Source organism: Bufo gargarizans, chromosome 10, assembly GCF_014858855.1.
Source record: "Bufo gargarizans isolate SCDJY-AF-19 chromosome 10, ASM1485885v1, whole genome shotgun sequence".
NCBI classification, from domain to species: domain Eukaryota; kingdom Metazoa; phylum Chordata; class Amphibia; order Anura; family Bufonidae; genus Bufo; species Bufo gargarizans.
Window position 1 is genome coordinate 25,562,785 of NC_058089.1, and position 25,850 is coordinate 25,588,634.

A 25,850-nucleotide genomic window follows, 5' to 3' on the forward strand; every position below is an offset into this window, starting at 1 on the left:
TAGAAAAATCAGAGAAAATTTGGCCAGTTGAAATCCAATTTGCTGATCCATAACTCCCCCAACATCCGCAGCTGGAAAAAGAATTGGGAGGCCCCCATATACCTTAGATGACCAACTTGTCATGTTGAAATCAGCGAGTTCCTCTGTCTCCATGCCTTGTCTCTAGAAGAAACAGCACTCATGCCATGTTCCTGCTTTTCTTTTAATAGACAGCACAATGTATGATCATAGCTTTGGGGTACTTTGATGTAATTTATTTTAGTAGGGGGCTACTTGCCTTAGGAACACTGAGCATTGTGTATCTGTCCCCCCCCGAGTGCATCAATAATGGGGTATCTAAAAAGTAGTAGACCATGGTTTTGTTCAGTATGTTCAGATTCAGTTGATGACTGTAGAGCTCCCATCTCTTAGACATATACACTAGTAAACCAGATAAGGAAAACATAAAAATAAGGTCAACACTAAATCCATTGGCGACAGCTCGATCTGCATGAACATTTGCGAAATGTATGTTTAGTCTTCTATACAGTACATTACTGCAATGTTTAACCATACCATTTGCAAACATGTTATTCAGAAAGCCTGGAGGTCATTTACTTGGTTTGAGCAATATTTTAAGTGAGTTTATTTACATTTTGTCCAGGGTCACATATATTAGTTTGGAATCCTCCATAGATTTTATTTCGCATCATGGATATTGATGTAAGGAAGTAATTTCAGGCCTCCTATCCTAGTGGGACATGGCTCTGTTGATTTAAACCTGCAGTCACTCACTTCTGCTGAGAACTGAATAATGCTTCTAAGTGCTTAAAGGTGCATGCTGACTATATGAAAGTGCACGCTAGCAGATGTTGTCTTTTGAAAAATATCTTTAGCTGCCTACGCACATTTCAGCGCTTCGACACAAAGCTAATCTTTTCTTATGCCTATTGTTCTTATCTACGCTATTATGCAAGGATGCCAATTTTTTTTTTCCGATTATTTTTTATTGTGCCTAAAGATATTGTGTAGTCACGCGTCACACTTCTGTTTTATTTATGTAGTTTTATCTATGTTTACAACCTACGGGTACGGTCACACGGTACAGCTGTGACGTGATTGCAGTGTGGTTGCGTTACAGCCGAATACTGCACGGCCATATGAGCCGCAGTGGGCACAAATGATTCAATTAGAACTGCGTTGTTGGTTTTCCGAGTGTTGACTGATGATCTTTCCTCAGGAAAGGTCATCAATATATGATTGGAGGGGAGTCTGACTCCCACGATCAGCTGTTTGAAGAGGTCCCGGGAGCGCGGAAGCCTCCTTGCAGCTTACCAACTACAGCGCCGTCCATTTTATAGTGGCTGGGCTTGGTATTGCAGCTCAGTCCCATTCACTTAAAGGCTATGTGACCAATGAGCGTGACGTCACTGGCCTTGGAAGAGGCTGTAGCAATCACCAGAACACTGTGGCCTCTTCAGTCAGCTGATCGATGGGTGCGCCAGGAGTCAGACCCCCACCGATCTGATATTGATGACTTATCCTAAGGAAAGGTCATTAGTATAAAACACTTGGAAAACCCCTTGATTTGCAGTTACTGCGCAGCCATTAACAATAAAGACCGGTTAAACTATGCCATCCTAATCTGTTAATTTGAGCCTGCTGTGGCTCGTGTGGCCATGTGGTTCTTTGCTGCAAACCGACTGCGTCGCAATTGTGGCACAGCCCCGCGACTGTTCCCCAAGGGTCCTTTTATATGGGCAGTGTCACCCCTGAACCAGCAGCACCCATCAATAATATTTGATAAGTCGATCATTTTTACATGGTCCAATGCAGACTCAATGGAAACTAATGATCACTACTACGTATGTCCCACATTGAGTGGCATATTGTCAGTACGATTTTTAGTGCTGCGTGATAGATGCAATCACCCGACAAACAAGCATTTTCTCCTTTGTCGGGTAAATGGCGGCACAATTACATGGGGCAGTGCTCAGAAATTAGCTTTTTTTCGTTCCTGATCATTAACCTATGTAAAAGCGCCTTTAGGGCTCATGCACACGACCGTATATATTTTGCGGTCTGCAAAAAATACTTATGATGTCCGTGTGCATTGCGTATTTTGCGGAACGGAACGGCTGGCGCCTAATAGAACAGTCCTATCCTTGTCTGTAATGTGCAGAATAATAGGACATGTTCTGTGTGCATTCCGTTTCTGTATGTCCGATACAGAAACGGAATGGACACAGAGTCATTTCCATTTTTTGCGGCCCCATTGAAGTGAATGGTTCCACATACAGGCTGCAAAAAACAACAAAAACGGAACAGACACGGAAACAAAATACGTTTGTGTGCATGACCCTAGTCTAATGCTACCCTAGTGATAAACTGCAGGCCCAGTGTGGCTTTGTAGCACCTAGAAATGTGTTGTCTGCAACAGATGGCATAGTGGTCAAGTTGTGCTTTTTCATTCTCATTGCTTATATACGGCCAACATATTCCGCAGTGCTATGCAGAGGCTGTCGAAATTCACATCAGTTCTAAGAGACCTACACACTGGGGTTAATTTGGTAGTAAGCCAATTAACCTTGCAGTATTATTTTAATGTAGGAGGAAACCCTTACAAACACGTGCAGATCATACAAACTCCGTGCAGATGTTGCCCTTGGTCCTACTCAGAATCCTGATGCTGCAAGGCACCACTCCCAACCACTGAGCCACCATGCTGCCCTAAGTTAACATTTTCTGGTACCTAGTCCCAGCGCAATGTCTGGGGCAACCTGAAAGCACAGATGGTTTACATCATGAAGTGTTGTTTTTTTCCCCTTTATCATCAATCTAATGACAACTCTTCTGGGCTGTCAAGAATTCGTATTCCCAGCTGTGCTCAGCAGGCAGTGTCAGCAGGACACCAGTGCCACCTACATCAGGCAGGATCCTGTGCAGAGGGGCCGTCGTCTAATAACACATTGCAGTGACCCCTCAGAATAATCCATTAATAGTATCCAGACTGCCATAAGCAGGGGGTCAATTTAGCTGGTAAAACAATTCCTACCATTTAAAGGGTTTGTTCAATTAAAGGGATTGTCTCTGACAATCGCTCTCCCCTCTAGGATGAACTATCACAGGCTGTCTTGTTGCTAGGACTCCAAGCAATCAGCTGTAATCTGTCAAGGAACTTGGCAGCAAGTCTCACTGCACGGAGAAATGAAGCAGTACGCATTTCCCATTGAAGTCACTTGGGATGCTCATATGTTTTCGTTGGGTGTCGGGTGCTCCAGAGCAAAAGGTGCTGTTTTCAATCAGTGTCCACTGTGGCTGGGATTTACCTCTGGGAATTTTCTAATAAGGTTCTCAGGTTTTCTAATAAAAACAACCCCCCTGTAATCAATTATCCCAATGCCTTAGCTGTTCCTGTTCCAAGAACCAAAACCTATGAATGCAACATTTTCCGAATGAAAGGTTGAAAAAAAATCTTATAGTCAAAAATAGCAACCGTGGGAACATCCTCACAAATCCATAGCAACCATAGAAGAATTAGGCTTATTTGCCTACAGTACAATAGCCCGTACAAGCAAATATCAGATGTTATAGCATAATACAAATTTACACCTAAGTGTAATGTTAGTAAATAGCTTTAACCACAAGTTTTACAAGCCTGAAGTCCTGGAGCCTTCATGGAAATTCTCGGACAGTGGCCACCACTGATTGATGAGGACCTTTACTTAGACTTCACGTTAAAGAAGTAAAGAGTAAATATTCCCACCTGCTATTACTAGAACCTCCACCACTTTTGGGCAGATGCTTCTAAAACATGGCACAGTAGGTGTGTACACCATTTCGATTTTGTCAATATTTTGACAACTATTTAGTATACACATGTAAAGATATTTTGCTACAGTATAAAAGATTATGTCACCATAGATGTTATGTCATCTCTGTGCCCTAAGTAGATGTCAGTGCCGCTGAAGCAGTGGTCTCCACTGGTTTTGTAATATTGGGAATGTACGAATGTTCACATTATTCCGCCAGCCATTTTACAGGGTGGGCCATTTATATGGATACACCCTAATAAAATGGGAATGGTTGGTGATATTAACTTCCTGTTTGTGGCACATTAGTATATGTGAGGGGGGAAACTTTTCAAGATGGGTGGTGACCATGGCGGCCATTTTGAAGTCGGACATTTTGAATCCAACTTTTGTTTTTTCAATAGGAAGAGGGTCATGTGACACATCAAACTTATTGGGAATTTCACAAGAAAAACAATGGTGTTTCAGGTGTTGCACATCTCGTATCTTCACAGCATATGCCTGCAAGCATATGCTGTGAAGATACGAGATGTGCAGCACCTGAAACTACGGATACTGGAAGCCTGTGCTAGCTTTTCTCCTGCGGTGTTGCTATCAGTGTGTGAAGAGTGGGAGAGGAGGGTTGCATTGACAATCCAACACAATGGGCAGCACATTGAACACATTTTATAGGTGGTCAGAAACTTGTAAATAACTCATGAAAGAATAAAGTAACGTTAAAACCAAGCACACCATTGTTTTTCTTGTGAAATTCCCAATAAGTCTGATGTGTCACATGACCCTCTTCCTATTAAAAAAACAAAAGTTGGATTCAAAATGTCCGACTTCAAAATGGCCGCCATGGTCACCACCCATCTTGAAAAGTTTCCCCCCTCACATATACTAATGTGCCACAAACAGGAAGTTAATATCACCAACCATTCCCATTTTATTAAGGTGTATCCATATAAATGGCCCACCCTGTAGTATCACTTACTTCAACTAAAGCAATGTGCAGTAGCAATGTCAGAAATTGCAATTTCAGTTAAATCTGTATTAAAAGTCAAAAGTCCACCTCACCTTCCGCACTGGTGCATGGAAAAACCTGGAGACAAGTTGCACAAACAGATCCAGCATTGCAAGAGGGTCCGGTAAAAGTTTGACCTTATTCCTTAAATTTAAAAACATAGTCCAGCGTGGTGTATAGTGAGCTAGAATACCTTACGTGTCTCGGATTGAAAAATCCTTAAAGGTGATGTCTGAGTGTTTTAAACTGATGACCTCAACATAGGTCCTTAGTACCTGATCAGTGAGGGTCTGACTCGAACAGGTGTTTGAAGCGACTGCGGCGGCCGCGGTCTCTTGCTAGACCGGTGATGTCACTTTTATCGGTCACATGGCCTAGACACAGCTCAGTCCCATTCAAGTGAGTGGGACTGACCCGCACTGCCACAGCCGCTTCAAACAGCTTATCGGCAGGGGTGTCAGACCCCCACTGATCAGATGTTGATGATGATGTATCCTGAGGATCAGCATAAAACACTTGGAAAACCCCTTTAAGCATACATCTATATGATTGAATAACAGACCTAAAAGAGAATAGGGGTCAGTAGAATTGGGGCACTGCTGGCTGGGCTCCAGCGATGCGTCCATGAATCAATGAACAGGAGTCCATTAGCCGCACCTATCAGACATTTATGCCTTATCCATAAGTTCTTGAAATTGGAAGACTTGTTTTATTGGGATCACTTCTGCTGGCCTGTTTACCATGAAGCTTGCATTAGTATGCGGAGGTAGAAGGATACATGTAAAGTACACATAGTTTATAAACATTTCTCCATGTAGTCCTTTTTTGGTAGAACCTGAAATGGAGTTGTTGGAATGAAATGTGTTGGAAATGGAGGAACCTAGCAGATAAGGTTCACCACTCAGGGCACAGTGCACGGTGAGGCCATTCTGCATATGTTCACATGGACTAATCAGTGACTCCATCTGTTATATAAATTCATCTGTGATTAATCAGGGATATCCTTGCTTGTAACATAATCTGGAGGAGCCAGCAATAGATGAAAGAACGCCAATGATGAAGAGTGCAAATTTATTTCTATGCTTATTTTATATGCATTTTCTATCATTTATGCATCAGTATTTGGATCTCTTGAATTGTTTTTGGATCATGGTAATTTCCACATACACCCACTAGGACCTGAGGGGTTCACCCGACTGGCTATCTTGTCCACATTTTATATAAGACCATTTTAATACAACAGTAGGAGTCAACTTTCATGCAGCCGATGGCAATAACAAATGTCTTATATCTCATGCCAGTTGGAAACCTGACCTGAAGTATAAACCAACTGCTAATGGGGTTGTACGAGATTATTAAGTACCCTGGGGTAATTAAAGGGGTTCGCCGGGAATTAAGAAAACGAAAATACCTAAATATTACTTTATTATAAATATATTCCCAAATCCCTTTGCCAATGCTGCGGAATGCTGTTTATTGTGGGTGCGGGGGAGCGCACTGTGTGTATGTCTCTTTGTATATCCTCCCATCCCCTATCCCCACCTATCTGTTAAACTAATCAGCCCATTGTTATAGTCTGCGCCATGATGTTTGCCCTGTTAACTCGAAATGTGTATTGGGACAAATCAGACTACTACAAAGACGTTGATAACGTTTTTTTTTTTTTTGACCGGGAGGGGGTGGGTTTCTTTCTATAAAACTCAAATTCTTTGTGTTAATAAAGGCTATTGTCATTCTGCTTACTTCAAAATGAGTGCCGCCTGATTCTTGGGGTAAAGGTTACAGCGGTTGGAATACGTTCCATTTGGGAAGCCATATCACTGACGGAGGGGCCCAGTCGGGGTACCAGGGAGTCCGTCACACCTTTCATTAGTTATAATGGCTCGTTTTGTCTAGGGAGCAATCTTTAGGAGAATAAAATGGCCGCTGTCCTATTAGCATACACAGAACCTGTCCTAATCACACAGGAAGACAAGTTACTTCAGAACACTGAGCTAAAGAGCTGTCTCATCCTCCTCTCTGCTTGTCAAGGATTATGATCCTGAATACAGTTTAATATGATATTTAGCTGAATCTTTGTAGGAATGGAGGTCAGGGGGAGACATGAAGTACAGAGAGGACGGACAGGACAGACTGTGGTAATGGAGACTGCACACAAGTGCTGCTGCTCATTATCCACATCTGCTCCTGAACTCAATTTCAACAGAGATTCAGCTGAAGATATTATCATCTGTATTCAGGATCATAATCCCTGACAAGCAGAGAGAAGGATGAGACAGCTCTTTACCTCAGTGTTCTGAAGTAACTTGTCCTCCTGTGTGATTAGGACAGGTTCTGTGTGTACTAATAGGACAGCAGCCATTTTATTCTCCTAATGATTGCTTCCCAGACAAAACGAGCCAGTATAACTAATGTAAGGGATTTGGGAATATATTCATGATGCAGTAATATTTAAGTATTTTCATTTTCTTAATTCCCAGAGAACCCCTTTAAAGCACTTTCCCCTGTGTGGAGGTGCCTGAGCAATATGGTTCTTAGTCCTCTAGCTCCTGAAAATGTGTGCTATATCACATTGTCTGCCCATGTACCAATCTCTGCCTCTTTTTTTCTAGATTATGACCCTCAGCTGCCTGACTTGACATGTGCCTGACCCTTTGCTTCCTGTCCTGACCGCCAACCCTTTACCATATAGCACATACTCTACCTGCCGTAATCTCAGCTTATCACTGACTACAATTTTGCCTGACCCCTCGGTGCTCTGAACTTGTGTCTCTGACTCCCATGAGTCATCTGTCAATCATAGAGAGACTAATCTAAGTGGTAGTGGCCTGGAAGGTTCCCATGTAGTAAAGTCCAGATCGCTTACAGGGGTTAAGAGGTGAAAAACAGGAGACAGCCAGGATAACGCCTTTAGGAATAGGTCAAAGTTAAAATTTTCGGTTGATACAGTAGTTCCACAACCACTGCTGTAACAGCATGTACTTCATACATAGATTTATATTTTGACTTTAAAACCCCAGGAAATTACATCTTGAGGGCAGCTCTATGTATATGTGTGCATTTGGCCTTTTGAAAGACTTCCAGACGGTTACAAGGGAATTACAATGTATCACAATACTTACTAACAGGTTGACATCTCAGATTTATGGTTTGACTGCAATGTAAATGTTTGCTCAAGCACTTGTGGAGATTTGCATTGTCTATGGGTATTAATAGAAGGTGCTAAATTTATTACTCTGGGTGCAGAAGCTTGCAGATTGGTTTGTGAAGCCAATACTATAAATAAAGGAAGAATGTCACTTATACACAGGAGACGGCGCTAGCTGCTGTGTTTCCTGCTTCCTCAGTTTACTGCTGCGTTACGACTGTTGACTTCAGAGATGACAATTGCCAAATGACTAAGATAAAAAACCTCCATGAAGAGAAGCAATTGGTGGCATTTTTTCCAGTGAAGTCATTTTCTTCTTCTAATGAGAAATTGTATGCCTGAGAAACATCAGTCCCCTTGAAGAAGTCTTTTTTTTAGCACTTTGTGTACACAACCTTGATGAGGTAGACATCCCACGATGTAGCTAAAAAGGGATGGAAATAATTGGGCATGTTTTAATGGGCCATCTACGGTCTAGAGATATTTAAAGTAAATTTACCTTGCCTAAATAGAGTCCACAACTTCCCAGGTGCATCCCTGATTTTCCTGAATGGTATAAATTTTAATGGGGTTGTTTGAGATAAAATAAATATGGATGCTTACTTCCAGAAAATGTTTCCGTAATCTTGTAAAACCTCTTTAACCCACCATAGCATTAGCACCCTCCATTCACTGCTATGAGGTTTCCAAAATTAGTCAAACAATGGCTAGGCTATTTCTGGCATTCTCATAGCGCTGAACGGAGAGCACGATGCACATGTGCTCTTCTTTACTTCCTGTTCTGGAAATAAGAGCAGGTCCCAGAGGTGGGACATTATTTTATTTTTTGCACTTATATAGCGCTATTTACAGACATTAGCATCCAACTGTCCCCAATGGGGCTCACAATCTATGGTTCCTAGCAGTATGTCTTTGGAGTGTGAGAGGAAACCCACACAAACACGGGGAGAACATACAAACTCCATGCAGATGTTGCCCTTGGTCGGATTCAAACTTAGGACCCCAGCGCTGCTAAGCACCAGTGCTAACCACTGAGCCACCGTGCTGCCTATCCAGAGAACATCTGGGATCTACCCTCTCTAATGATTTGCAGGGACTATGTGTAACTATAAGTGGTCATCCTATCTTTGCATATGCTTTATGAGGCCCCCCTCTATTAGCCACAGCTTTGGTGTACTTAGCAAGACCATGTACTTCATGGTTGCTCACTCATTTGAATTGGTGCCTTGTAATACCACATTTCGCCTGTGGTGTCACTGCAGTATAACTTTATGGTCTTTGCTGATCGCTTGGGATTTCATCTGCATGTTTTAGTAGGTATAGAATAATTTAGTAAATTTAGCCTTTTTTTATGTTCATTGCAATAATTGTTTTGTGGTTCTTCATGGGACTGCTAACAACTTGCATTATTTTAGCAATGTTAATATGGTATCCCCCTTTGGGGGTCAGTTTGTTCCATGACCCTTTACTCTGACAACAGCCTCTTCTTGGCTTAAGCGTCAATCTGCTCAAATTCAGCAGTCAGTACTTGGAGGAGGTTGATTTAGCACTAGGCTCCAAGCATGGGGCCCATAGCAGTGGCGTGGGACTACTAGAAAAGTTTTCTTTGAAATGATGTTGGCTAAATTCCTATTTCAGCCATTAATGTGAACTGTTTCATATTTTTTCTAGCTGCCAGGGATCTCAGTCAACCGTCAAGCCCTGTTCATCCTCTACACCTTTATAGTATACACAGCAGAGTCATCCCGAACCTACAGCCTGGCCGAGACTCTCTGCGGTGGAGAGTTGGTGGACACGCTGCAATTTGTTTGTGGGGATCGGGGATTCTATTTTGGTAAGTCAAAAATTTTAATGTTATATAAAACATTCACTTTTATGCCAAATTATTGTTATAAATTCATAGCCGCATAGAACAAAACACATAGAAACATGTAAGCAATGCCAGTAACCAACAACTGCTGCTGGTGTAGGGTTTCCAAGCATTGCTCCCTAAGGAGACACAGGCCTGTTGTCGCCAGAGGGGATCAAAAACATACTCAAGTGCATTGCCGGGCAAGTGTTTCCATATTTTCCTCCAATAACCACTTAACACATTAAGTGCTACCCAGGTGTAAAACATTCATGTTGGAGAATCAGCATTCAGTTGTATATTATGTGTTATATTTTTGCTATTTCTAATGCAGCTTGGCCACGGAAGGTTGGTTTGTTAATGAAAGGGTTTGGTGCTTCTGATTGGATGATGGGCTTCTTCAACAGCCTAACATGTACAGATATTTTCACCTCACTAATTGGAAGATCAGAATGTAAGATGCTTCAGGCTACATCGACACGTAGGGAAGAGGCCAATTTTCTGTCCGGGTTTTTCAGAAGCTCCTCAATGTATTACAATAAGAAAAGGTTGTAACAAATCTTATCCATGCACTGCGGAAAAATGTCCACGTGTAAATTGACATGGCATGTGAATTTCAAATCCGCAGCGCGACAATTCTTTTTGTAAATTTTCACAATGGATTTCATTCATTGCACCACATAGGGTGTAGAGAGATGAGAAAATCAATTCAAATGAGTCGATTGGTCTAATCAATAAGAGTTTTTCAGCTGCAAGCGCCCCCCCCGCCACTTGATTGAAAGGACTAGTCAATAATTCTGTGATGGTTCTACTCCAAGTTTTGGTGTAAGCACAGAAGCCCTGCTTCCTCTACCGGATCAGTGACTGTGCATGCGCCACTACACTTTCAGGTAGTGGTGTATGCACAGCCCCTGCTCCAGAAGTAGAAGCAGAGCATCTGCGCTTGCGCCACTACTCAGAGCAGTTGCACAGGCGCAAGATTGTCATGGCCAGGCAAGATGTATGCCTCTGTCAATGAATCTGCAGAGTGGCGCTTCTTCAGCAGTGGGTGAAACCCCTCGCAGATGAAGAACTGCTGATTAAATCCTTTCTAAGGCTCTATTCACACATCCGTAGTGTATTGCGGATCTGCAATACACCCGGCTGGCACCCCCCATAGAACTACCTATTCTTGTCCGCAACTGCGGAGCCGCGTCCCGGAAGTTCAGAGCTTCGCTCCGGAAATGCGGATGCAGAGAGCACATAGGGTGCTCTCTGCATCTTTTCTGGACCCATAGAGAATGAATCGGTCCGCACCCGATCCCGATATCGTGGAACAGATGCGGACCCATTTGCGGATGTGTGAATGGACCCTTATAGGGTGAAATCTAAATTTAAACCATGCAGATTTTGCAGCCGATTCACTGCCAAATTTGCATTGAAATCTACAAAGGATTGTTTCCAACACTGTACATCTACACAGCAGAATGTTCTATATTAAGGGTACAGGACACAAGTTCGGGTTTCTTAATGCAATTTTGGAAGCCAAAACCAGAAGTGAATAAAAAAAAACGGAGTAAGTGGTATCTGTCCTTTATACTTTATTTCCTTTTATGATCAACTCCTAATTTTGCCTTCCAAAATTGCATCAGGAAACTTGGCCGTGTGGCTGTACCTTAATACACTCTATTAAAGGGGTTGTCTCATGAAGCTGACCCCTCTCCATGTGTAAGGTGACACTCTAGGTCAGGGGTGTCAAACTCAAATTCATCGGGGGCCGCATCAGCAGTTTGGTCACCGTCAAAGGGCCGGTTGTATCGGACTTATGGGGGGGAATCTGTGGTGACACTTATGGGGGGGGATCTGTGGTGACACTTATGGGGGGGATCTGTGGTGACACTTATGGGGGGGATCTGTGGTGACACTTATGGGGGGGGATCTGTGGTGACACTTATGGGGGGGGATCTGTGGTGACACTTATGGGGGGGTATCTGTGGTGACACTTATGGGGGGGATCTGTGGTGACACTTATGGGGGGGATCTGTGGTGACACTTATGGGGGGGGATCTGTGGTGACACTTATGGGGGGGGATCTGTGGTGACACTTATGGGGGGGATCTGTGGTGACACTTATGGGGGGGGATCTGTGGTGACACTTATGGGGGGGGATCTGTGGTGACACTTATGGGGGGGGATCTGTGGTGACACTTATGGGGGGATCTGTGGTGACACTTATGGGGGGGATCTGTGGTGACACTTATGGGGGGATCTGTGGTGACACTTATGGGGGGATCTGTGGTGACACTTATGGGGGGATCTGTGGTGACACTTATGGGGGGATCTGTGGTGACACTTATGGGGGGATCTGTGGGTACTTACAACTACAAGCGCTCGCCGAGACTGAGAGGAGGGAGGAGGCAGGAGGCAGGCCGGGAGGACAGGTGCTGGCAGCTTGAGTCATACGTTATGCGCCCACGCCGCCTGCTTCATTCATAAAGTGGGCGGCGCAGGCGCGTGACGTATGACTCACACTGCCAGCGCCCAGCCTGCCTCCTCCCCTCCTCTCAGTCTCGGCGAGCGCTTGTAGTTTTATTATCACTTCCTGCAGGGGCCGCCTGCAGGAAGTGATAATAAAAGGTGAAGGCCGGCGGCCGGCGGCCGGCGGGCCACATGACAAGGTCTGGCGGGCCGGATTCGGCCCGCGGGCCTTGTGTTTGACACCCGTGCTCTAGGTGGATGTTATAGGCAGACGTGGCCTGTTGATATATTCCATGGTCAGCCATTTATTTTAACATTTGGCATGTAATACCATGTTTGCCTTAGTAGAAGGAAACAACTGTATCTGTTCTTTTTGTTTTTTTCTTGCAAAGACCAGTATTTTTTTTTTATATGCTTTTTATATGAATATCAAATTTGGTTTAGATTAAAAAAAATGTTAAGCTGTACCTGGGGTGTCCTTACACACAGTATAAGTCTGTTCTGGGTGTCTGGCTTAGCTCTTATAATTGCGCCTGATGAAATATAGCCATGACTTGTGATGTCACACGTCATTTGCGTAATTCTTTGACAGCTGTCTATAGTACAATAGACAATGAGAGGAGAAAGCGCATTTTCCCTTAACAGCTGATAAGAGTTTGTTCCCTGTAACTTGTGCTGACGATGCACATTCTTGGCCTATGTGTCCCTCTCGGTAAAATTGGCAGTGGAGAAAAGGAAGATCCAGGCAGGAGGCAGAATGGGGAGGGGGGACAGCGGGTTCAGTGAGCTAGGTCCCACAAAGACCCTCTTTGTTTCTTCCTGCATTCCTCCGGCAGAGTAGATGGGAGGGAGGAGGGAGATTGTTTACTTCAAATTCCCCTTTAACTCAGTTTAATTGATTTGGCGAAAAGGGAAGGAGGGTGTTTGAGGTAAGAGGGGGACAAGGGAAGGATGCAGAAAGGAAATTGGCAGCATATTTACAGCAAACGTCTCGTGAGACAGAAAGACGAAATGCAGGAAATCTGTACGGTCCAAAAGGCCGATCCAGCCTTACTGGCTAGTGGGCTCTTGTGTGACCCAAGAAACACAGTTGGGGCACTACAGATTTTGCAAATATCAAACTAAATTGAAAGCCTGGACACGTAAGATGGACTTTATATGTATTATTAGGATACGGTCACACAGAGCATGGACATTATATGTATTTTTAGGGTACGGCCACACGGTCAGGTTGCCTGATGCAGTTTTGGAAGCCAATCGCCTATTCTCAAAAAGAAACAAAATATGCAGCTGGTCCTAGATTTAAAGTACTATGTAATATTACATGGTGATGGCGGCTATACATATCAATAGAAGACAGCATAAATCATGGCCGGGATGGGTCCACCAGAGAGGGAAAGGTTCTTTGTTAGAAGCTCTCCGCTCTGATTCACAGAGAGGGGTCCCGAGCAGGGGACCCACTCTATGACTTTGTTATTCGCTAATTGGACATATGGAAACAGGATGTCTTCATGGGAGTGATTCTCATAATAACGTTAGAATAGGGAAATTGTTGATAATGCAACTTAATATTGCCCACCATTACAGTGACTTACTTAAAGTCCCTGAAAAAAAACCTGCGCAGTACTGTAATTCTAGCTCTCATCTTTTTTAGTCTGTTTCGTAGAAAGCCCAAATATAATCACTGGGAGTTATTGTTTCTGTTTGTGGGGGAAAAAATCTTTCCGCAAAAATGTTTTTTTCTTCTCTTTTTCATTTTAAAATAAGCTCCTGAAGCCCGTGCCATTACTTGTGCCAAACACAGCTTAACAAAGTACACTCAATTTCTGTTGATTTAATGTTTTACAGTCAAGTGAAGTTTTTATTGCTTACGGACTGTTTCTATGCTCGCAACCAAGAAATCTCAGGATTACTTTGCGTGGAGCAGGCCCGGGTGGAGGCCTGTACTGTTTGTTGGCACCAACTTGTATCAACATTCATTCTTAAAGCCACTCCATGCACATTAGACTTTTGTTGGCTGTTTTCAGGAGGACCATGGTCAATCTTATGTTTATGGGGAGGGCCCAAGTCTCCCGCGATTAATAATTAGTAGAATCAGAATTGAATTCCCACAGCCAATCTTTTTGTCCTCTTGGAGATAAGACTAATATGCAATAGGCCTGGCAGCAGCATCCCCCCCCCTCCTCAGAGCATGTATGTGTATGGGGGCTGTCGACCAAACAAGAATTTGACGGTCAGTTATTGAAGGTTTTTGGGCACCTTAAAGGGAATCTGTCCGTTCCAAAAGACCCCCCAAACTAGAGTAAACGGTGTATAGTGTAAGTGGTGCCGAGTCCGATGATGTAATTTTTATCTTGATACTCACTTGCATTCTGATACTGTGCTCCCACAACCTAGCAGTAAATTGCGTTGAGAGGACTCCTGTTCTCACACACATAATGGAGAGGACTTAAAGAGGAGTCCTCTCAATGCATTTTACTGCTGAATTGTTGGGGCATAGTTTCAGAATACAAGTGAATATGAAGATAAAAATTCCATAACAAAACTCAGCACTTCTTAAATTATACACTGCTTACTCTAATTTGGGAAATGTTTTGAGCTGACACATTCCCTTTTAGTAATCACTTCAGATGAACAGGAGAAAGCTGTGTGATGGTTAATGAGTACCTGCCATACAACGAAGAACTGTAATACTGTGCTCATAGCCTTCCATACTGTACTTCTGTGTGCCTCTGGTTTGGTATGGAGACACATGGATGTTTTTTTTGGGTACATATGGAATCCATGAGCAAGAAAAAAGTTTGTGTCATGCTTCATTTCATGATGTATTACATGTGTAATCACAGAGGCATCATATGACCGTCTACGAATTGTTAATACTTAACCATAGGGACTTTTGTGTGCTTGGCACTGCCATGTGCATGAGGCTTCAGGCTAGAGAGTGTACAAGAATATAAGATGCATGGATTCTTTAAGGGGTTCTACAGATTTTTAACACTTTTTGACTCTTCTCTCCTCCTCAGCAGATCTGTGGAGAGAAGCATACCTACTTAGTTCTGACTCCTTCAGTCGACTACAGTATTTGCTACACTCTGGTCCTTACCTGTAAACTTCCGGTACAGATAGGGATCAAAACCTCCGTAGCTAATGACTAGCCTCAGTGGTGATGTGTTCCCCAAGCAGCACTCCACTGGGTCACGTATATGGCTAGTTACATATGTACCATTTAGTAGAATAGGGACCACTCCAGTGCAAATGTGGGCCTGTAAACAACTTTATGGTATATACAATTTATGTACTATTAATGTTTATAGATACCTAAAAAGTGGAAGATGCCCCTCAACAAAGTCAGTAAATTCTAGTTGGATAGAGATCACGCCAATGCTTAAAGTAGGAGAAGCTTGAAAGTTCAGCATATTAGGACCAGGAAAGAGTCATATCTTTTTTTTCGTAGCAATTTTTAGTGTTGATTTTATAGATAGATCCTGGTCTGCTGTAAGTGTATTTTCTCCTTAAATTTCAAGTCTGTTCAGTGTCCTAGATTCATACTCTCCCAAGTACTATGGGAAAAATAGCAACCAGGCAAGCAAACTTAAGCCTTCACACTGTAAAACACTGTAAAACTCTTGTGATCAAACATAGTCACTTGGTAAATGGAAGCATCATAAGGTGGTGCAGACCCTACAGCTTTAGTTCTAACAACCATTTCCCAGTTTAGGGACGTTTTAAGCCACTTTGGTGAAGTATACTGTGAAGCACATGTACATAGATTATTTCTGCAATGTGTCATGACATGGAACATCTGTAGGGGACATGCTGAATCAACACTTCAGTACATCAACATATCAAGCCTGCACATACAGTATATACACAGCACATTATGAGTCCCGTGAATCTGTGGGTTCCACAGGAAAGTACTGTTTATTATATACCCTCATCCATCGACGTGGGACACATCTGTACAAAGCAACAATTCCTGCTGGTCACAGACAGTAGTTATTGTATTGTATGTTATATACACAGTAAAACCCTCTGAAAAGACCACCTTTTTGTGAATACACCCCTGATCTAGAACAAAATGACATTCTATGAAGGACTTCAATGACTTTATATTGTATGTAGATTGTCCTCTTCTCAGAGAGGACCAACCTTTTAGAAGACCCTTTTTTTCGGGGTGATCATCTCAAAGACTATTTGGTCATGTAATTCCCGGTTTGATCTATGCCCCCAGAATTCTGACAATATGTGATCGCCCATACCCATGAAGGTTAATCCTTGGTTCCATCCTGAGACAGATGTTTGAAGGTGGTAGCTTAGCCCAGTGTGCTGGAGCAGGGTTGAGAATTCCCAGCACCAAAATGTCTTGAGACCTATTCTTCAAACCTGGTTCATATATTCAGTGGTAAATTTCTATCTTATTAAATTAAGTATTCTTCAACTATAACAATCAAATAGTGGATGGGCATTGTGTTGTTAAAGGGGTTGCCCGCTTTATTTTTATTGAAGACCTATCCTCCAGAACTGCAACAGGGAGTAGTTTTAATAACAAGTCAGCCACCCCATTCACGTCTATGGGACGGCTCCTTCCTGTTTAAATGAATAGGAAAGAGCTGTCCCATAGAAGTGAATGGGACGGCTTACTTGTGATTACACCTGCTCACCACTGCAGTTGCAATGGCGAGCAGGTAAACAATGAAGAGAAGGATAAGTCATCAATATAAATAAAGCAGACAACCCCTTTAAGGCTCTGTTCACATCTTTTGTGCTGGATCCATCACATGATGGACACCAGCAGTGCCTGATGGAAATTGTTGGCTTATAATAGGATCAATTAGGTTCCTCTGAGGTGTCCATTATTTTGATTAAAAAGGTTAAATGGTACTGCGTGCAATGTTATTTTCCCATAGAAAACAACAAAGAGTACAGATTAGTGAATTTCCTAAAATTTATTTTGTGTCGATTCGTCTGAATCAACCAAAAGATTCAGTTCGGATTGGAATCGATTCTACCCGAATCAAAAGTACTTTAAATGCTTGGAAATAATTTCTCTTCTCACTCTTTCTCTCTCCAGAAGCAAAATTCGCCCACATTTTTCCTGAACAAATTCTGATTATGACTAATTTGAATTTTTGGAGAAAATTGGGTCAAATTTTGATTCCAAAAAATCGATTCGCTCATCTTTACTACAGAGTTTATCATGGAGGCTTTTAACATAGCTTTCAAAACAGACATATCATAGCAACCTTAGATATACTTTAGGAGAATAATTATTGACTTTGAGATGCGTTATTATGTAGCTCTTTAGGCCAACATTTCATAGATAAGTAAGTGTGCAGTAAATGCTGGCAGGCAGACAGTAAAGTGGTTTATATGAAAACGGGATATCCGTTGTATAAATTGTTTATTTTACCATGCCTTTCCTAAGACCTGTACAGGTCAAATGAAGACTGCTATTGGTATATCATGGTGATATTTCCTTTGCATTTTAATTCCCATGTTAAAAGAGAAGGAATACAAGAAAACAATCATACATTCATACATTATGCCCAGCCAATACAGCTCCTATGGATCCATGGTAAAGGCCCCCATACATATTATTGTACTGTCAGCCGAACCAACCGAGAATGTGTATAAGGAGCGTCCAACTCTCCACTAATAGATGATGTCAGGGAAGACAAGGATAGGGTGAAATAAGTATGTTTGCCCTATTCTTTTGTTCTCCCAGGAGGTAATTAGCGATCAGAGGTATCTGACAATGGCTTCCTCCGCTCTGCCTATACAATACACATATGGAGCCAAGCTTGTATGTCTATGGAGGAGCCAGGAGAGGGTTGGGAGAGATAGCTGTTCAGTTGAATGATCGTTCGACCAACAGCTATTGAACTCATATGCCCAGCTTTAGTCCAATCCCCCTTTCCTATGGGTTGTGGGAACTTGCATTTGGCTTTACTGCTCTACAATCACGGCAACCTTTATCAAACAAGTGTGAACTACACACACAGTTGAAGGAAAATATGGTCTTCTATCAGTGTTGGGTATTGGTTGTAGGAGGTTTTGGAATATTGGGTTATAATAAAAGAAGAACAAATCGATTCTTAAGAATTGATATTTGATCTGAATTTTTTTTAATAAAATTTGGATTAGTTAGAATCTGAATTCCTTTAGATTTGATTTCAGATTATGAAAGAGAAAGGGACAGGAAAAGAAGGAACAGTTTTGATTTAGGTAGCATCAGTTTGTTCCTAAATCGACTTAAATGGTCAATCCGGACAAATCAGACCTGAAACAAATTGTAATAAATTCTCTCATCCCTAGATATTGTAGGAACCAGCATTACTAGGGTGTCCGTTTTGATTCTTACTACAAAGCCTCTTTTTCGCTATGTAGGCCATAGACTAATATACTACAAAACCAGTCCTAATAATTTCCAAGGATATCTCTGCTTTTGTAACAACCTGTCCATAAGACATTGACACATGAATTTACCTGAATTGTAAAAAAATAAATAAAAAATAAAATAAAAATGCAAATCTGTATTGCCCTACTGAGTTGTTGGGAAACCTCAATGATTGTCTTCTGCTGGATCAGATGAAAGGGAATCAGCAAATTAAAGCACTAAAAATAAAAAGGATTGATTTAAATGAGCATTTGGGCCAGACTGATCATTTCCAAAGTTTGTCTTAGTCCAATGTTGACCACGACATATGATAAAATGAAATGGTGGTTGGGTTGGTTTGAATAACTTAGTTTTGATGTCAACTTGCTTCAAGTGGGATCCCTCTTAGATAAGCTGATCATAGGCTGTCTTGCTCCAAGAAGCCACTTTTAAGGTGGCCAGACACGTGAAAAATGTAGAACCTAGAAGGAAGACCAGCTAGTTAGACAAACCTCTGAGACAAGCCTCTGTGCATGCACTACATTCCAGTTGCATGTAGAAAGCCATAAACAAGAAAGCCATCCAGCTTTTGGAGCTCGGTGGCTTTCTTGTGTATCTTAACTGCAGCTATTTTTCTAGGCTCCACCATAAACGCTAAACATGCATATTCTCCCACAAAACCAGGAATGTTGAAGTCCAGTATGCCATGTCCATTTTCCTCCAACATCTGGCATCACTCCTCAGGGGACCTTTGGGTCTTCCATATACATGAAATTGTTGACTGATTTTGCCATAATTTATGGGTTTGGCTTATTTTTATCTAATGTGTATGACCAGCTTTAGTTGATTTAGAGTGGAAAATGCAACGTTTGTCCTGAAATAAGTGATCTCCGTGACATCCAGTTTTTCACAATGGACAGACCTGTATTCATCCTTTGATATATGTAGGTCACTTTGTCCATGAGACATTTGATTGTTTTAAATTAACCATGATAATTCTACCCAATGCATTATTTTCCTGATGACCCAACTGTAATTCGCTAGTGCAGCTCATGAATCATAGAAGGGTTAACATACTGAAGCAGAATTAATGGAAAAGAGCTGAGCGAGCTTAGTGTGACACCCCCTATCCAGAAGTGAAATCCAAGACTCTTGTTTACATGGCTTACTCTGCTGGTATTTGAGCTGAGGGACATGAATATTTATCTGACATCTTCAGGCCCATTTAGGAATAGGACGATAAGTGTCCAAAGGAACTACATTTCCAGAACGTATGATTAAAGGGTCATGTATGGATGTGGGTACTTTCATTAGAGTTCAATATAATCTGTTTTGTATTGGGATATCTTATAGTTCATTTATATCTAGGATGCCCTCTATTTTCCTTGTTAGACTTCAACTGCTGAGATACAGAAAGTCTTGTTTTAGCTTTGCCCAAGCTTTCTGGTGCACTGGCCCGAGACCAAAAACTGCTGGTGTCTGTGATTCCAGGAATCTTGTCCCCATAAGAGTTGAAATGTTTTAAGAGACAAGAGCAGCCTGGGCTGTGAAACCGAAATCACATAACCAAAGGGCTATTCAGCTGATACAAACGAGTAACAGTTGTGTTAGCTTTAACGTACAGAAATCTGGTCTCTTATGTCAACAATGTGTCTTCTGCAGATGATAGTTACAGTATATGTAATTCATACCAATTTTAAATGAGTTAAAACAGGTATGAAAAAAACGGTATAAAAAATGAAAATGAGACATAGTATATGACAATCTCTTTTTTAACAAAGCTAGAACCAGCCCTGTACCTCTCATGGATCCAGAGATCTCCCCATTTAGTGCTTCAGTTGACCTGTTAGATTTATTTCAGGCTGACAGCTCAGGGGTGGGACCTTTCTCAGGAGGCGTTTCCTTCCTTCTGCAGCTCTTTCCCTGTTACTGCCACAGCTTCTAAGAAAAGTTTCAGTTCAAGAGTGAAACTGAGGGTGAGGTGGGCAGAGAGATAAGGAAAAGAACAAATAGCAGAGGGTGCTATACAGATACATTTTATTGAATAGCTCACTGGCTTAACTATATTTTTAATTACATGCAATTACAATAGTATTCAGATCTAGGTGCTGGTTTGAAAAATGGAGAATATTTATTATGGGACAACCCCTTTAGGCATCCTGTGGCATTAGATTATATAGGCCTCATGATGCCTCTCTGAAGGAGGACCTGTCATCGCCCTTTTTTTTACCTTGGAACTAAACATAGAAGAACATATGGACCAGATAATGTTAGGTGTTATATCCTGTCATTTTATTGCTTTATTGGACATTGAGGAAGAACTTGCCAATGCAAATTCTCTATATAGGTGTTCAAGCCAAAGAGGAGTCCCGCTGCCTGTCATGTGCAATTCTGTGGCCAATTATATGACCTGTAATTAACCTTACTTATTTGTGATTGGCTAAAATATTGGAAATGGCAAAAGGGGTGAGACTTAAAGGCTTAAAGGGGTTTTCCAGGCTTTTCAGTTGATGGCCTTTCCTTAGCTGTCAGCAAATAGTAGGGGTACTGGAGAGCCATGGCCCATTCATTGCTTATCCTGGCATGAAAATAACCAAACTAATGTGTGGTTCTACCTGGCACCTGGCTACTCACCACTAATACTTCAGTATTAACCACAGTATCGTATATCTATGGATGTCACTGTGCTTGAATAAACTAAGAAGCAAGAGGCGCTGACACTTTTTTTTTTTTTTTTTAGGCACCACCTAGGGATAGGTCATCAGCCTAAAATTACTTTGGCTATAGGAAGCATTTTTTGCCTCCCATTGACCGTTCAGAGGACACACATATGAGTCTTCTTGACAGTTTCTCAATAAGGTTCCAAAAACAAGGACATGTTAACTCCTAGACACTACTAGATACTAGATCAATCTTAGCTACCGTACATCGTATAATGCACTTATATCTGATCATTATGAAATGGTTGTGTCACTATTATCAGTAATTATATTTATATATTTTAATTTTAATCAAACATTTTGTCTTCTTCTAGAAAAGACCATTGGCCGCACCAATCGTAGGTATAACCGAGGGATTGTTGAAGAATGCTGCTTCCGAAGTTGCGACCTCGATTTATTGGAGACATACTGTGCGAAGCCGATGAAAAATGAGAGAGATCTATCCACTGCACCTGCCACAGCGATGCCATCTCTGAACAAGGTGAGTGTGAAGGTGTCAGGTTTTCTGCTGTCATAATCTGATCAAGAAATCTGCTGAGCAGAAAGTAAAGAGTAAAATGGAGTACTGACTGAAGTAAAATTGTGCAGATGATGAGGGTTTAGTCAGTTTGGCCAAAGTGTTATTAACCATTCAGATGTCTGCAGAAGTTCAGATGCAGGGACTTAACATTAGGGCAATGCCTGAAGGCTCATAGCTAGAAGGAGAACACAACCATAGTCAGTTAGAGCTCCCCTGAAAGGTTAACTGTAAAGCCTATCTTAAAAATGGGGACCTGAGTGAGGATTGCTGAGAGGGAATGAGTAGAAAGGGCAACATTTCAGTCACAATTAATATTTTATGCTTGAAATAAAACCCATATACAGTAACTAAAATTAAAGATACAATGTTAGCTCTTGACTGGAGATCATCTTTTAAGGCTAATCAAAAAAGTCAGGGTCATGAACCAGGGAGAACTGAAAATATTTTATGGTTTCAACAGCTATTGGTACTAAACCATAACGACTGTGGTATATCTTGTAGGACATCTATCACAAGCATTCTCACAAGTACTCCAAATATGACATCTGGCAAAGAAAATCCACTCAGCGTCTACGAAGAGGGGTTCCTGCTATTGTCCGTGCTCGCCAGTACCGGTGGCGGGTACAGCAGATTGAAGAATCTCAGCAGGTTCTATCACATCGGCCACTAACTACGTTACCTGTGAAGCAACCTCACCTCATTCATCAAGGCTCAGAGCCATCCCACAATTGAGCCAGAAATCACTACTAAAGAACATTCCACTGCCTTCATTTTCTGTTTCTAGAATTTGATTGTTTTTCTTCTGATGTGTCTGAATGGGAGGAGAACAGGCTAATCAACAGGAGTAAAGCCTAAAAACTCCATGTGACACCTCACAGAAGAGACAAAATGAGAGACGCCAAAGCAGGAACAACATTGTTTTTGGTGGGAAATATTTCTGTGGATTTTTTTTTGTCCTTTTCTATTTTTATTTTTTGTTTTACTGCATTTCAACCTGGAACCCTATGTGTGTGTATGTGAACATGTATGCAAAGACGCAAAAGCAGTTGTCTATACACGCGCACAAATATGCAAGGAAAAAAAAAATGTCTGTTATGGCCCATCAAGGCCTAAGTGTGCCACTAAGGAAAGCAACAAAAATATTCTACCAATGGAAGTGTTGTAATAATTCCATCCCGATAATTACCTTAGGGTTGGAAATGGCAAAATAAGTGCAGAAGGGGAACTTTTTCCTCTGTTTCTTATGCCTGGTTTGTACACTACTTAATGTCTTCTTTATTTGCCTGTAGCATTTAATGTGTCCAAATTTTTTTGCACCTTTTTTATGCCTGAAATTTCAAAGGCATGCAAGGTTTTGGGGTTTCTCTTTTACTTGATTCCTCTGTGTCGCCAAGCTTTGCAACATTTTTCATAGCGGCATGTTGCAGTCTTTGGTATCCTAGGGGGCCGAGCGCAAGATTCCAAATGTATTTGCACCTTTTAATCATTATGGAAGAACGAAGGGGAAGTAGGCAGAATGTTTTTTTTTTTTAGTTTGAGTTGGAGCGCTGTCTGCTTTGCACATATGCCACAGATTACAATGATTTTATATATGTATAATATATCTATATATTCTATTACTTTTTTTTTTGCAAAAAAAAGGTAAAAAAAAAAGTCAAGCACTATTTTTATGGGATTTTTTTGTATAGCAATGAAAGAAGGGGGCATGGTATTTTAAATATGATGTCCTTTTGGTGCTAAAGTTATAATGAGGGGAAAGAGCTGGACTGAAATTTCGGATTTAGCCTAGGGTTCATAGAATACTGAAATCATTCAGTGTTGGCTTCCATAGATGAATGAATCCTCACCATAGAATGAACATAATAGATTATCTATTGAACTTGAAAAAAAAATGCTTTTCGTTTTAAGAAAAGTATCTTTTTCCCTCCTTGGAATTGTGTAGAGGGTGTTATGTAAAATGAAGCCATTCATCTACTGTACACTCATGAGAATATAGAATGCTGTTTGTGTGGTCCCTCACAGACCTAGGGAAAAGGGAATCACTAAATATCGCTATATTTGCAGTTAGTCACACCCATGCAGAACTAATTTGCTTAGTACATACCATAGTCTGTTGATTCTACATAGTTTATGAAGCCACCACCTCCACCTATTAAAATAGCCATATGGACTTTTAATTTAGGTTATATTAAATGCAGCACTGAATATTTTTCTTTTTTTTTTCTTTTGTATGACAGTAAAGATCCTCCTCCTTCTAAATGTTATTCTAAAACTAAGCCAACCGAATTCCCATTTACAGTATTCAGGAAAGAATATACATAATGCAGGTTGAATAAAAATCCGAGCAGACCCAGCAGTTACTTAAAAATATAGGATGTGGTCATCTTGCTGAAATTAAAACAAAAATGTATAAAAAAAATATATATACTGATTTTACTTAAAGGGTTTGTCCAAGATTAGAAATTTTTCTTAAACAAAAAGCAAATACAGGGACACTTTAGTCCATAAGCTGTATCAGATATTTTAGCTTTAGGTAGTTCTACATTAGCACTAAACTGGAACAGCCTGCTGGTGTTCATTGTATCCGGCATAGCCGATACTACCTTTCCCTGCTCGATCCCATTGACTATTATGGGACCCGTATTTGGCCGAATCTCAGCACTTTCAAAAACAGGCTGGGTCCTCGCCGGGGCCCATTATTGTCCATGAGGCCTGGCGGTGCTCCGGCAGTTTCCGGCTGTGCCAGAGACAATGAAGTCCGGCAGGCTGTACCTCTACCGGAACAGCCTGCCAGAACAGTTTAGTGCTAATGTGAAACTATCCTTAACTCCTTTGAAGTTGTTAGGGCTGTAGACACAGGCTATAGACAAGAGTTGTGCTGTTTTGGGATTATGCAGCCAGTCCTTTTTTTGCGTATAAAAGCACAGCACCTATTTTACAAATGAATAAAAAAAATATAATAATGTTCTTTGTTGAACGAACATCTCTCCATATTGGTTTCTTCACTTCATTCACCTATCTTCTAAGCACTTGCACACCAATTAAAAAAAATATTGAGTATCCTGTTCAACTGTACAGTTTATAGCACTTGCACTATACATTATATACTCACCTGAGCATTGATCCTTAAAAATTCTACCAAGACATTATTGGAAATAGCTTTTTGATGGGATTGTGAACTTTGGTTCCATAGCAGTTTTTCTGCACTTTAGCCTCGTTATCTATTTTTTTAATTTTTTTTTTTACAATTAGTCTATAATGATGGTAATTTCAGAAGACAGGGTGCCATCGAAGTGTTCTTGATGCCAAAATGGAGTAGCTGTAGCCTTTACAACCGTAATTAAAAAAGACCTAATCTGTATCTTCACCAGGATAAAGGGACACAACTGAGAAAGTCCTTGACTATACTATAAGAACTCTGAGGTTGAGCTCCCATATGTTGCAAGGGTCCTTCGGTAGACTTTATCCTTGAATGGCTATTTTCATTATAGGCAAGGGATGGCGCAATTTACAGCTGCTAGGAAAAAAATGCCCAACCTAACTAGTTAAGCATCGTGGATTATGCGGATTGCTAGAAACTTAGATCCAGTGAGGCCTTGTCATTATGTATGTCCTTCTACCTTATCTCACCTAGAATCAAGATGGACCTGAAGGCTTTACCATATCATCATGTATTACTTTAAAGTTGCCTATATGGATTAGACTAAAGTAGATGAAAATCCATGATTTCAGCCTTAACAATGAACAATGGGTTTAGCCAACCAACATAATTATCAAGAAAGAACGTGGTCATGGTTCAAGAAAGGTCTTTCAATCATGGATGATCTTTCCAAGGCTGTTTGTCCTTTGCCTTGTGTCATTGACCGTGTATGGCCAGTTTGAAAGACTATAGATTACGTGTATGATGTTTGTTGGTCAGCCATTAATCTACTTGTATCTAACATGTGTAGTCACCTTAAAATAGTAGACTGGGAAGATATAGC

The 25,850-nt window shown here is 41.3% G+C and overlaps 1 protein-coding gene across 1 annotated transcript; it reads left to right on the top strand.

Annotated features, from left to right (window-relative positions):
- The first annotated feature begins 690 nt into the window (after window positions 1-690).
- Window positions 691-25,383, top strand: IGF2 (insulin like growth factor 2). The gene is made up of 4 exons (XM_044269223.1): window positions 691-702; window positions 9,617-9,779; window positions 21,662-21,828; window positions 22,369-25,383. The coding sequence occupies exons 1-4, from the start codon at window positions 691-693 to the stop codon at window positions 22,597-22,599; spliced, it is 573 nt and encodes a 190-aa protein (XP_044125158.1). The 3' UTR covers window positions 22,600-25,383.
- Window positions 25,384-25,850: the final 467 nt, after the last annotated feature.